General features: G+C 41.1%; 1 protein-coding gene across 1 annotated transcript in view; it reads right to left on the reverse strand.

Moving 5' to 3' along the window:
• PPA1 (inorganic pyrophosphatase 1) overlaps positions 1 to 10,329 on the reverse strand; it is a 30,529-nt gene extending 20,200 nt beyond the window's left edge. The window contains exons 1-2 of the mRNA XM_037130586.2: positions 10,127 to 10,329; positions 7,638 to 7,696 (exon numbers count right to left, since the gene is read on the reverse strand). Of these exons, the coding sequence (XP_036986481.1) occupies positions 7,638 to 7,696; positions 10,127 to 10,190 (123 nt within the window). The 5' untranslated portion in view covers positions 10,191 to 10,329. The remainder of the gene's footprint in view (positions 1 to 7,637; positions 7,697 to 10,126) is intronic.
• Positions 10,330 to 13,226: the final 2,897 nt, after the last annotated feature.

A 13,226-nucleotide genomic window follows, 5' to 3' on the forward strand; every position in this document is an offset into this window, starting at 1 on the left:
ACACCTGAAGCCTACAGAACTTTATCAACCAACATCACCTTGTAACTTTATTAACCAATATCACTCCAATAAATTCAATTAAAAAAACAAACAAGGACTGATAAGCAACAATAAGTCAAAGGTTTCAAGTCAGTAACTACCTTGCTATTTTTAACCAATCAGAAAAGCTACACAGATTCATGTTCAAGAGTGTAAAACTTCTGCCACTCATCTAAGTTCTTGGTTAAACCACGGGTGACTAAAATATGTTCTAAGTTTCTTGACAGTTACTTGCTAACCACACAAAAACTACCAAGAATGGAGATAATATTTAAATCCAGGACTTAATAAACTGTTCTGCCCTTGTAAAGTAATAATGAATGGTTTTAGAAAAGTAACACTAACTTTTCAGGGTAGTTTACAAGAACTGCATCTATCTGCCTCACGTTGGCATTAAAATGCAGGACCTGTAGATCCATAGACATGATGGAACAAAGCCGGGCTTTTACAGTTTCCAGCAGCAATACACCAACAGCTCACAAGATGGGGCTGTTACTGCAGGAAAGGTTAAACTGGGCAGAGACAGACAAGGAGACTGGTGGTCAATTTTTTAAAAAGAAAAGATTACAAAATGAATACACTGCCTAGAGGAAAAGTAGCAAATAGAGCTGAAATCACTAATTCAAAGTTTGAAAACTACACTAAACACTCCAGTGGAATGAAATGATAAATATATAGATCTCAGAACCACCATACCCACTATTACAAACCTGCATAGCTAATGGAAACCGCAACGAAAAACAAAACAAAAAACATCATTAGTTGAGCCAAAAATAGCAAGAAGTATCCTGCAAGAAGCCACATATCAAACTGATTCAATCATCTCAACAAATATTTATTGAGCACTACAATTGTGTGCTAGACACTTTTCTAGGCACTGAAGACCAGCAATGAACAGAATAAGAGCTTTTAATTCCATAGGGGCTGGATTTCCAGACCAGGTCCTTGTAGCTTATAAGCCTCATGCTACAGCTTGGGGCACACGAACCTGCTTGTAGATGAGGGACTACTCTGTGAAATGAATGTTCTAGCACATTCTCAATGTATATAGATGCTGTAGTGATTACTGTGTTTTTGATAGAAGCAAAGCAAAAAATGTGCAGTAGCTTTTAGTTATTACTTTCTCCATTAATTATCACAAAGAAATGTGCTTTTAAATATTTTGATATAAAAAGAGGTTTCTCGTGTATCAGCAGGAACTACTACGAAATAATTTATTTCTCCTAGACAACATGACTAATTCAAGAGGTTGCTACTAGGTGAAAGTGAAACAATTTTCAGAGCAACAGATATGAGGAATTCAACCAATTATCCACTGCTAGAAAAACTTCTATTGTTAAAACCCGCATTCTCACTGGAGCTCCTGTGCACTAGTGGTAGGAAAGTAAAATGGCACAGCCTCTGGGGAAAACAGCGTAGCGGTATTTCAAAAAATTACAAATTACAAATGGGATTATCATATTGTGCGTTATGGATACAGCGGACTCAGTCTAGAAGCCAATCTACCATCCTGACTCTCGTTCCCCCACCCCCTATTTGGGAATGTACACAGAAACTCTGTAATGAGCCACCCGTGACCTTATCTGCCTCTTAACCAGCTCTGATGCCAAAGCCTCCGGGCAACTAGTGGCCCCCCGTCCCTTACATGCTACACACTCCTTTCTCAGCACCAGACGCATTGTTTTTAGCTGTAGAACACTGTGCGGAAGGCACGGAGGGTACCTGTGTTATCTAGCCACTGCCCAAGACACACCTCATGTAATTTCCCTTAAACACATGCAGTGTTGGAGTTGTCAGCCTTTTTCCCATCTCTAGGCCTCAGGAGATGTGACCTACAGGGTCCGGCAGAAGTAAGGTTTGCTTGAATGTGGTTGGTAGGGTAATAATATGGGTGTAATAATTTACAGTTTTAATTTGAACACTTACCTAAAATGTTATATGGTGTTGAGTGTGATATTATTATGTAACAGAATGACATGATCATGGTTTTATAATAAAAAAAAAAGGGAGCATTATTTGTGCCAGCCCCTGTACATAATCCAGCAACAATACTCCCGGGTATATACCCAAAAGAACTGAAAGGTAGAGTCTTAAAGAGATGTTTGTACACCTACGTTCAGAGCAGCATTACTCTCGGTAGCTAAAACATGAAAGCAACCCCAGTGTCCACTGATGGGTAAATGGAAAAGCAAAATGTGATATATACACACAATACTATTTGGCCTTAAAGGGAAGATAATTCTGACACATGCTACAACATGAATGAACTTTGAGGACATGGTGCAAAATGAAGTAAGCCAAGACACAGAAACACAAATTCTGTATGATTCCACTTATTACATGAGACCCTGAAGTGAGGGGACCGGGCCAGGGGACAGGGAGCTACTGTTCAACGGGTACAGACGTTCAGCACCACCAGGTGAGGCGCTCGGGAGGTGAAGGGCGGTGGTGGTTGCACAATAATATGAATAAACTTAATGCCACAGAACTGGATACTTAACAATGGTTAAAATGGCAAATTTTATGTTACATGCACTTGATAATTTAAAAATTGGGAAAGACACGCATTATAATATTTACAATGCTTATGTACTTAAAAATAGCAAGACAAGATTTTAGAAAATTTAGTACCATCCAGAAATTCATACCTTCTTTTTTTAATTCTAACTGGTTTCAACTATTACTTAGCTCAATCCTGAATTTATGGTTTTATTAGCCCCATTGTTAGGACTTCTCCTGCTTCAAATTTCCCCCCATTTTCCTCCTCTGAAACCTAGGTGCATCTGTGGTCTGCACTATAAGATGCACCTAGGTTTTAGAGGAGGAAAATAGTTAAAAATTTTTTTGAAGTAAAAAATGTGGTTTAAAAAAAAGTGTGTCTTATAGTCTGAAAAATATGGTAATGAACATACCCATAACCTTACATATTTATCTTTTCTTTTGGGGGGAGGAGACATCATTTAAATTTTATTCTTTTAGCAAGTTTCAATTATACAACAGTATTAATCAACTATAGCCACCATGTTTTACATTAGGTCCTCAGATCTTATTCATCTTATAGATGAAAGTAGATACGCTTTACTAACCTCTCCTTATTTCTTGAAACCTCCAGTCCAATAACCACCATTCTACTTTCTGTTACTATGACTTTGACTTTTTTTTTTTAAAGATTCTATATACAAGTGATACCATGGCAGTATTTATCTTTCTGTCTGGTTTATTCCACTTAGCATAATGCCTTTCAAGGTTCATCCACGCTGTGGTAATTTTATAGATACGTATTAAATGAGTATATATGAGACATATATGAGGAGGGACCCCCCAGAAAACAAAATTATCTTCTGTAGGGCAGGCCCTTTGTAATACAGGCTTTCTCCACTAGGTGGGTCTTCTAGGAACCCATCTGTATCAGTGTACCAGCTGGTGTTGTTGTGAGAGGCTGTGTTCAGCTTCAGTGATGCAGTTTTTAACCAAAAAAACAGCACGCTCCGCCACCTCCCTGTGCCCTACCCTACCTGGTGACCCAGTCTTGCCCCAAGCGACTTTTGTTTCCCAGGATGAAAAAGGTCCTCAAAGGGAAACATTTTTGTCTAAGTGGGAGAGGTGAAACAAAAAAATAGCAGAAGCACTAAAAGGCATCAAAATCAACAAGTTCAAAAACTGTTTTGAGCAATGAAAAAAACATCTTGCTAGATGCGGTGCATCAAATGGAGAGCACTTTGAAGATGACTTAAGTTTAAACATGTAAGAATGAATAAACAATTTTTTATAAATAAATTCTGGTTTGGGGGAGTCCCCCCTCATTCATATATATACTATACATATATATATTTTTATTGCTACATAAATAATAACTTGGGGAAGACAAACACACACTGTTTATATTATTAATTCTGGGATATTTTTAAAATTTCAATTTATGGAGCTGTTTATAAAAAGAAATAGGAAATTCAAAAGAAAGCAAGCCCCGTAAGAAAGTGAGTAATCTAAAACGCATCCACTTGAGAAGTAAAAGGAGTCTTAAAAAGTGTGGGTACACTGACATAGTACCTTTAAAAAATTAAGAATGATACATATAGCAAAAAATCTTCTGCTATTTTCAAGCCTCAACCAACCTATTTGATTAGAAGCTTGACAGGTTTTTTTAGGAGAGAAAAGAAATATAGCTCCATTATTTATATATGCTCCCAACGGTAGCCTGAAAAACAAGTAGTAGCCTGTATTGCTAGAACTAGTATTGTATTTAACATCAAAGTTTAAGATGGAATAGAAAAATACCAAACTTCTAAAACTAAACATCACATAACAACATTTGAACGCTTTCATATTTAGATAGTATTTACCCAATGTTTCAGTTTGTGGTTATGTTTTGGATTTTTAAAATTTCTGGTATATTGCAAATTTTATGTCTGAAGACATTCTGAGCTATGAGTGCTTTTTATATTTAATCCCCAAATAGACCCAAAGCAAAAGACATTTTCTTAAGATTTTATTTATTTATTTTTAGAGGGGGGGAAGGGAAGGAGAGAGGGAGAGAAACAACATTGTGTGGCTGCCCCTCGTGTACCCCCTAAGGGGACCTGGCCCACAACCCAGGCAAGTACCCTGACTGGGAAGTGAACCAGCGACCCTTTGGTTCCCAGGCCAGCACTCAATCCGCTAAGCCACACCAGCCAGAGCAGGACATTCTTATAACCTTGAAAAAGAATCCAGTGAATATTTGTCTTCTTCTCTCCATTGAATTTGGAAATAATCCTAGCAGGGTATCTGAGTTTTAAGGATTCCCAGAACTGGCTTGATTGATTACCTAATGGCAGACAAACTGCATTGAATGTTTTCCACATTGAAAGGTCCTGACTTGGAACAGGATAAGCCTTCGGGCATTTTTCCTTAGTAGAGCTGATTTAGGTTAAAGATACTTTCCCTCCTAATCACCTATCAAATGAATAACCACTTTAGGAAGAAGGTCTATGGCCACACACACAAAAAAGTGTATATACATTTAATCATATTGGAATATTTTAAAATTACACTTTTCTGTAACCAACTGAATCAATCTGATCTTTTATTTAGGCTATCATCCAAAATCATTTCTGTGTACCACACCCTTACTTGTTTTCTACATCCTGAACTTCCTTAAAAACGAAACTCTTTCCTGCTTCTCAGGCAGGAATCTGAAGTGGAGTTCACTGAGGTCTGGACCACCAGTGAAATAGAGCTGTTGCAAGCGCTTGAGCCTAGCCGGCTTTGCTCCAGATGAAAATACAAAGTCTTCATTTGAGTAATCCCAGGTTACGGTATAGACACAACCAATCCAGTCCGAGACTTTAAGGAGTCACCATAATCAGAGTGAGGATGTTTTACATGAAACCAATGTAGTCTCAGTTTCCTATTCTGATATAACTTGAAGCAAGCAGTAAGATTAGGTACCACAACTGCTATCATTCTGATCCTTGGCTAGAATATTCTCTAATCGCTTATTGCTATGGTCTCAATGTGTCTCCCCAAATTTCATAGGTCAAAATCCTAATCCTCAAAGATGATGGTACATTATGTGGGACCTTTGGGAAGTGGTTAGGATGTGAGGGTAGAGCCCTTAAGGGGATTAGTGCCTTATAAAAGAGGCCCTGCGGAGCTCCCTAGACCCTTCTACCACGTGAGGCTACACACAGAGGTCTACAACCAGAAGAGGGTCCTCACCTGACTAGGCTGGCACCCTGATCTTAGACTTCCAGCCCCAGAATTGTAAGCAATACATTTCTGCTGTTTATAAGCTATCCAGTCTCAGGCATTTTGGTATAGCAGCCCAAAGGGACTAAGACACACACACACACACACACACACACACACACACACACACACACACAGCTATATAATGTACATCAAGAAAATGTTTTCCTTCCTTAGTACATCTGTAGGCCAAAGTATCATCACTAAACGTACAGTCATCATTTTATAACTCTTCATTACTCAAAATGGTCTGAGATGTTACCGTAAAGTGCTTTCCTGTAGATACTAATTATACAACAAACATTCAAGCCAACCAAATGATAGCAATTTGAGAGGGAGGAAGGATCCTGCAGTTCCTATCAATTCCCAAGAAACCAGATGTAACAAAACAGGTTTCTGAGTAAACACAACTTTGAGAACCCCCCAGGAGAACACAAGCCAATTAGAGGTCCTCCTGTAGCTGTGGCAGGTAATTGGCCTGGGGCTGTTTGCGCCACTGCCTCCAGCTGGAGCCCAGCTCCTTGGAAGTGACACACTGGTTGGATTTTCTGCCAAGTGCAGCAAACTTCCTGGCAGAAGGTAAATGAATTTGTCTATTTTCTCTGACAGTCAAGCTCAGAAAAATAGTAAGACAGCACACATGAATAAAATTCCATCTTTACTAGTATTCTAGATGTGCACTGGAACGTGATGGTCACATGTCTACGTACAGACATCTACCTAAAAGAAACCAATAACCTATGCAGCTTTTATAACTCAAAACGATTTGCACTCACTGTGAACCAAGCTTCTTGACTAAGTGGGAAAAAATGGTTTAAGGCAGAGAAAAGAATAAACATTTGTCTTTTTGTCATTTCCTAGAGAATATCATTTCCTACAAACCTCTCCTATTGGAAAGGTTTCTAAATAACTACTTAAATCTGTACAAGTAATGCAGCTCTTTATAAAAGGATAGAAACTATGAAATGGCAAAATGAAAGGAAAAACAAAGAGTCACTAGCAGTTAATTCTACCTCCCAAGAATCATGAATATTTATTTGGGAATATGTAGTTGTAGACTTATTTCCTAGGAAAGTAAAGATTCTTACCATTTTGTGGCAAACCTATCAATCTGCGCTAAAGTTAGATTTCTTTGGCTCACTGGTTATACAGGAACAGACATTCCTTTTTGGAAGTCTGTGGACTTACCTTCATTAACTCCCCTTGTAGACCTTAACTCTACCAGTCCATTAAAAAAACTAAATTTTTCTGTATTCACTGAATAACCTAGTTTATTTTTACTGTTTAGTAAATATTTCAAAGCCCAAATTTTGAGCTGGCTACTTAATTTTAAAACCATTAATAAAGTACTTGGATTTTAGTTCCAAATACACATACAGAGAAGACCAATGTAATTTTTTTGTTAACTGAGGCTGCTTTACAACATTTGCTTCTGTTCCTATTTATTCAGTGGCCTCTCTAATGAATATCTGAATTTAAGACGGACTTCTTGCCCTGGATGGGTGCTCAGTGGGTTGAAGCGCCATCCCACACCCCAAAAGGGTGGCGGGTTCCATCGCCAGTCAGGGCACATACCTTGGCTGCGGGTTTGATCCTCAGCTGGGGTGCACATGGGAGGTGAGCAATCGGTGTTTTTCTCTCACATCAATGTTTTTTTTTTCCCTCTCTCCCCCCTTCCTCTCTTTCTAAATTCAATGAACATATCCTTGGGTGAGAATTTAAAAAAGAAAAAACGACTGACTTTTCATTTAGTTAACGTCCCTTTAACTTACAGCACAATGAAGCATTTTAAGCACTTAAGGAAATCCATATGTGGAACTAACTGATCTCAGTAAAGAGACTGGGTTCAAAAGGTGACAGTACCTTACCTTATCTGCATAAATTGGGATATCATGAAATGGAGATATATACTGTCCTTTTTCATTTTCTGGAAAATAAAGCAGAAAACGTGATTATTTTTTGGTTAATTACATTTCCAGATATATGAAGTACACTTTTTTGAAAACTTAATTTTTAAGAGCAGTTTTAGGTTTACAATAAAGTAGAGAAGGTACAGAGATTTCCCATACATGCCCTGCTCCCACACACACAGTCTCTCCCATTTTCAACACCACTCACCAGAATGATAAAGTACACACTTTGATACCAAGATTTTATCCCCACATAACACTGGTTGTGCACTTCTTCTTTCCTGACCCTCCTCTAAGGCTGGGCTACATCTTCATCCCATGCATTCCTTAGGAATCGAAGAGGTGCTGTAAGGGCAGGGGCTGCCTTACACACACACCTTTTTATCCCCAGAGCCTAGCAGTGCACAGTGTACAAAAGTGACCAAAATGTTTTGGGTTGATCTCACATCAGTTAGCAGTTTACGAAACTAATGAGATACTTGAGCTTGGAAAGAAGGGAGTGCATCAATTTGCTGAATTATAAATCATGTTGCCTTAAATCTTATTCCAGTAAGACAGAGCCATCTTAGATCATGATTTTCCTTTGGGATAATCATGCTGCTTTAACACTTTCACAGGTAATTTCTATATTCTAGAGACCTAACTACTATATCCAAAAAGTAATTCAAAATATTCCTTTCTTTGTGGACTAACCAAAGGGTCAGTCCACATTGCATCCCTTCGGGTTTAGAAACAAAAGTGGAATAGGAAAAATCTGTGACCACTCCCAAACCCATAAAGTTAACTGTGACTCTGCAGTCCCACCCACTCTCAGTTTTAAAGAGACTGGTAAATGTAACATTTATAGAGGTTTAAAAAATTCCTGTTAATGGAAGGACTCTAAGAAATCTATGATTTTAAAAACCTTAAAATTATATCATTGGATCTAATTATTGGTATTTAGTTCCAGAGATTTCCACCTGATAAAAAGTTACTTTAGCCAGTGCCAAAGTCAAGGAGTGGCTGTGGTCTTCCATGAGGGCTATCAAATATTCGTTACCAATACATAATCCAAAAGCTGTGTTTGCTCTGCAACTATAGCTTGAATATTACTCAAACCATTCCCAGCCCTTAAAACCAGAGCCATGCCTCTAAGTCCTTCCTCTAAAGAACTTCTGGCGCCAACACTAACTCCGGAAAAATAGCTCAGTAACTTATTTGTCAAAAGTTCCTACACTGTCCTTGCTATTTCCAAGGCTTCCTGGACTTTACATGGTAGTCTAATGTTCAACTAGATGTGTAAACCTGAGAGTTCACCTACCTTTTTCTCTCACCCCGGGCTACTTACTTTTTTGATAGGATTCTTTCAAATCCTTTCAGGAATCCCATTTGTTCCCTCTAAACCCACTTTACTGCCCTTCACACACTGGAGAACTCACAGAATTCAGTGCATCTGCCCACTTCCTTCCAAATACTGAAATTGTAAAGAAGTTAAAATAGAACGCCTTTGGCGACACCGCTTCGAACGCCTCCTTCATCTCCTATAATCTATTCCTAGTAGTTTAGGAAGGGGGCTGGTTGAGAGCAAAGATAAACCCGAAGGTAGGAGCTTCAGAGGCGCAATCCGGCAGCGAACGCTACTTATAAGATTAAACCCGAAGGTAGCTCTCCTCCACCTACAGGGCGAAAGGTGAGGCGTCCAGGAAAGTGGAGCCGGTGGCCAACTCCGCTCATAGTACGGACTTGGGGTAAGTACCCCTTGGACACCTAGTCCCTGCACACGGGAAAAAACGCCGCACTTTCTCGTTCTGCTTGCCAGATTGACGTCACCTGTTTAACTCGAAGAGAACAGCTTTCTGTTTCATAGGCCAGTTCCCAGCATCAGTGCTTTAGGGAAAACAGACGGCAGAGAGGCAGTAGCGCTACCGGGATCCCCCTCCAGCCCTTCCCAAACCAAGGGATGGGTCCAGTCCTCTACTGAACGCTCGCGATCCCGGCCTGTTTCACCGTCTGCAGAACAAGGAGCTGCACTTACTCCGCTTGGAGCCAGAAATCTGAGCTACAGTGATGGAATTACGGTTTTAAGACTTCTCCCCACACCAGCCTCCGCACCCCTCCTCCTTTTCCTCCAAATTCAGCAATCCTCTTAGGGGAATTAGTTTACCTCCAGGCACCTTTCTAGGGTGACTCAGAGGTTTCCTTTTCCCATCACACACTACCGAGCACCTGCAAAACTAGCCTGGCCCAGATTAGCGTCCACCGAGCCCATGCTCTCCCGCCCGCGATCCAGACCTGTGAAAAGGCTCACTTGGTCTTCCCAGGTCCCAGCCACCGGCTGGAGGAGCCCATCCCGCGCCCGGGACAAAAGGCTAAGCGCGGGCCGCAGGCGCCCAGGCGGGACGCGGGACGAGGCCTAGGAATGAATGGACATGGGGGCGGGGAAGGGCCGCGGGGCCACGGATACTCACTGAAGAAGACCCTGTACTCGCGAGTGTAGGGCGCGGCGCGCTCCTCACAGCTGAAGCCGCTCATAATGCTGGAGACAGCCGCCGCTGCTACGGAGCAAGTAGCCTACACGCGGATCCGACTGACAAGGAAACCTCCGCGCCTGCGCACTGTTGGGGCTGGATTGTGGAGCCCCGCTGGGAGCCGCCTTTAACGCGGCTCGCACAAGCTAGTCTGCACCTCCCCCCGCTCTGCCCACCTCGTGCGCAGGCGCACTCCACTCGGCGTGCGTGTCCTTGGATGCCAGCCTCACCGCTTCGGGCCCGCCTCCACTGACCCGCCCCTGCCTCCCTGGCTGGGCCGCGTGGCTGGCAGCCGGTTTTGACTCTATTATTTGGCCTGCGGACTTTCGGGCTTTGACAAAGGAGAGTAAAAGCTCAAGTTCTTAGCTTGAAGCAGCTAGGAATTGGCCGCAGACCTCTCCCCAACCACGCACAAGGAGAATTCACCTTTGACTCTGACACACCCTTTCCTACAGACTAATTACTTATCTTAAAAGTCGTTTATAACACCCGCTTTACCAGAAAGACCCTGCATGCGGTAAAGGCGAGTATTTGCAGTTTAATAGGCCCATTTAAGCAAAACTGGCCCTATTACTGACGTATGTGATGGCTGCCCGCTAAGTACCAGTTCCACCACTTTCAAAGTGGATGACATCGGGCAAATTGCTGTTAATGTCCCAGACTCAGTTTCTCATCTGGGAAATGGAGATAGTCGCAGTAACTATTTCATGAGTCATTGGGATAATTCACTGAGCTAATACACGTCAAGAATTGCAGGAAGAGCCTGGCTGCTTGTGAACATTCAGAAAGTATAACTTGTTATTCCCACCGTCCCCAGTGGTGGAGGATTCACTCTGCCCCCGTCCTTGCCCAATCCATCCGAGGTCCTCAGGGACCTTAGATGGAAGCATTGTCAAAGTCCAGGCTTGAGCTCCAAGTCCCTGAGGACATTTCTCTCAGACAGAAGGAACTCTTTGGAGCTTATTTTTCTACTATGTTCCAATTTCTCGGGCCAGACCCCAAAAGCTAAGGTCTGATGGAAGTTGTAGGCAGATATTTGCATCACTTATACATCCAATCATATATGTTACAAAATGTATATTTCAAAAATCCTAATAATAAATAATGATTATTCACATTTCAAAAAATGCCTAGTTCTATTTAAAAGTTTGTTGATGGCCTGGTTTTCTCATAATGTGCCTTAAAGACATTTTGACTTAAACTTTTATTTTTGCAAAACAATGTCCATTATATAAAATGAGATGTTCACTTTATTAAAGGAAAACCTAGTAAGATAATTTTAATTAAATAGAAAGTGTCCCTCCCTTGTTCCCATCCAGACTCCTATTAACTTTCAGAAGGCCATGACTCACTGAGCTTCAAATACTCTATCACACTGTTTCACCAGTAGTTAGAACACAGGCTAGAAAAAATAGTACAACAGTAGTTCAGTCAGTAATACAATGTATTGTTGAATATTAAAGGAATCTCTGCAGAGCAAATACTATTCAGAGTGTTTTGAGATGTTCTTTTCATTGAATTGCTCTCTGTTTTCTACCTTTGAGCAGATGAAACTAGTATTCTTGGAAAAAAACTAGATTCTCATAGTGACTGACTTATGAACAGACAGAAATCATGCATTAGTGTGCCACACATACCTTCCCTTTTGCCAGCTCAGAGCAAGATAGTAAAGTTTGCTGACCTCTGGACTTGCACACTAACTTTTGTATCACTGAATGTGTTGGGAGAGGTAATCAATATGTACTCCATTGAAATGTCAAGCCCTGGCTTTACTGGGCACAAGTCAGTGCTTTGTAACTTTCTCTTGCAGGCAAGGGTGGTGAGCCCCACAGGCCCAAGTGGACCTTGTTCTCCTTCTCATGTCTCCCTGGAGTTTAACATGGTACTTGACCTGGAGTAGATTCATTGAACAATGAATCTTTGCTGGACCAATAGATAGAGGAATTAATTAATGAACAGGAGAGGAGAAATTCTTTCTTTCTCTTTTATATTTTTAAAGATTTTATTTATTTATTTTTAGAGAGAGAGGGGTAGGGAGGGAGACAGAGGGAGAGAAACATCAATGTGTGGTTGCCTCTCACATGTCCTGCACTGGGGACCGGCTGCAACCCGGGTAGCAGGAATCAAACCAGAGAGACCTTTTGGTTCGCAGGCCAGCACTCAATCCACTGAGCCACACCAGCCAGGGCAGAAAATACTTCCTTAAGTATATTAGTTTGACAAAGGAGGTACTCAGCTGTTCTCAAACATTAGCTTTCGTGCTCTGTAACCAAATCCAATGGCACTTTTCAATCCACGTCCTGTCCCATTGCTGTGGTTGACTCTCCTGCATACCTGCAATTTCCTGATGCGCTCTCCACTTTGGCTGGTGATTGCATCCTCCTCTGACATTCCTCCTGCTTCTGGCCGCTCATTAATCATCCTCCCCCTTCGCCTTCTCTTCATCTCTCATCTTAATCATGATTATCTTTCTTCTCATGTTCTCTCTTTCTAGAGATACACTCTCCCTACATTGCCTCATGGATATACTTGCTGTCAACTACCACTTACAGGTCCTATAACATGCAAATTGTTAAAAACTAAGTTTTATTTAACACTTACTGCAGCTATGCTCTGTGCCAGATGATAGGGATCTAGCACTTAAAAAAGATGTGGTCCCGGCCTCCACTTACAATATGAAGGGAAGACAGACTTCAACAAATAATCACAGTCAATTTGGATAAGTACAGTAATAGAGGATGTACAAAGAATTGCATTATGCCTGGCTGGTATAGCTCAGTGCATTGAGCAAGGGTCTGGGAACCAAATAACCACGGTTCAATTCCCAGTCAGGGCACATGCCTGGGTTACAGGCCAGTTTCCATCAGGGGACACACAAGAGGTAACCACACATTGATATTTCTCTCCCTCTCTCCTTCCCTTCCCCTCTAAAGATAAATAAATAAAATCTTTAAAAAAAAAGAAATTGCATTATGGAGTAGAGAATCTCTTCAAGGAAATGACCTTCACCTGTGACCTGAAGGATGAAAACAGGTCAGTA

The sequence above is a fragment of the Artibeus jamaicensis genome, unplaced genomic scaffold (genome assembly GCF_021234435.1).
Source record: "Artibeus jamaicensis isolate MK-2021 breed Jamaican fruit bat unplaced genomic scaffold, CSHL_Jam_final contig_332, whole genome shotgun sequence".
In the NCBI taxonomy this organism is placed as follows: Eukaryota; Metazoa; Chordata; class Mammalia; order Chiroptera; family Phyllostomidae; genus Artibeus; species Artibeus jamaicensis.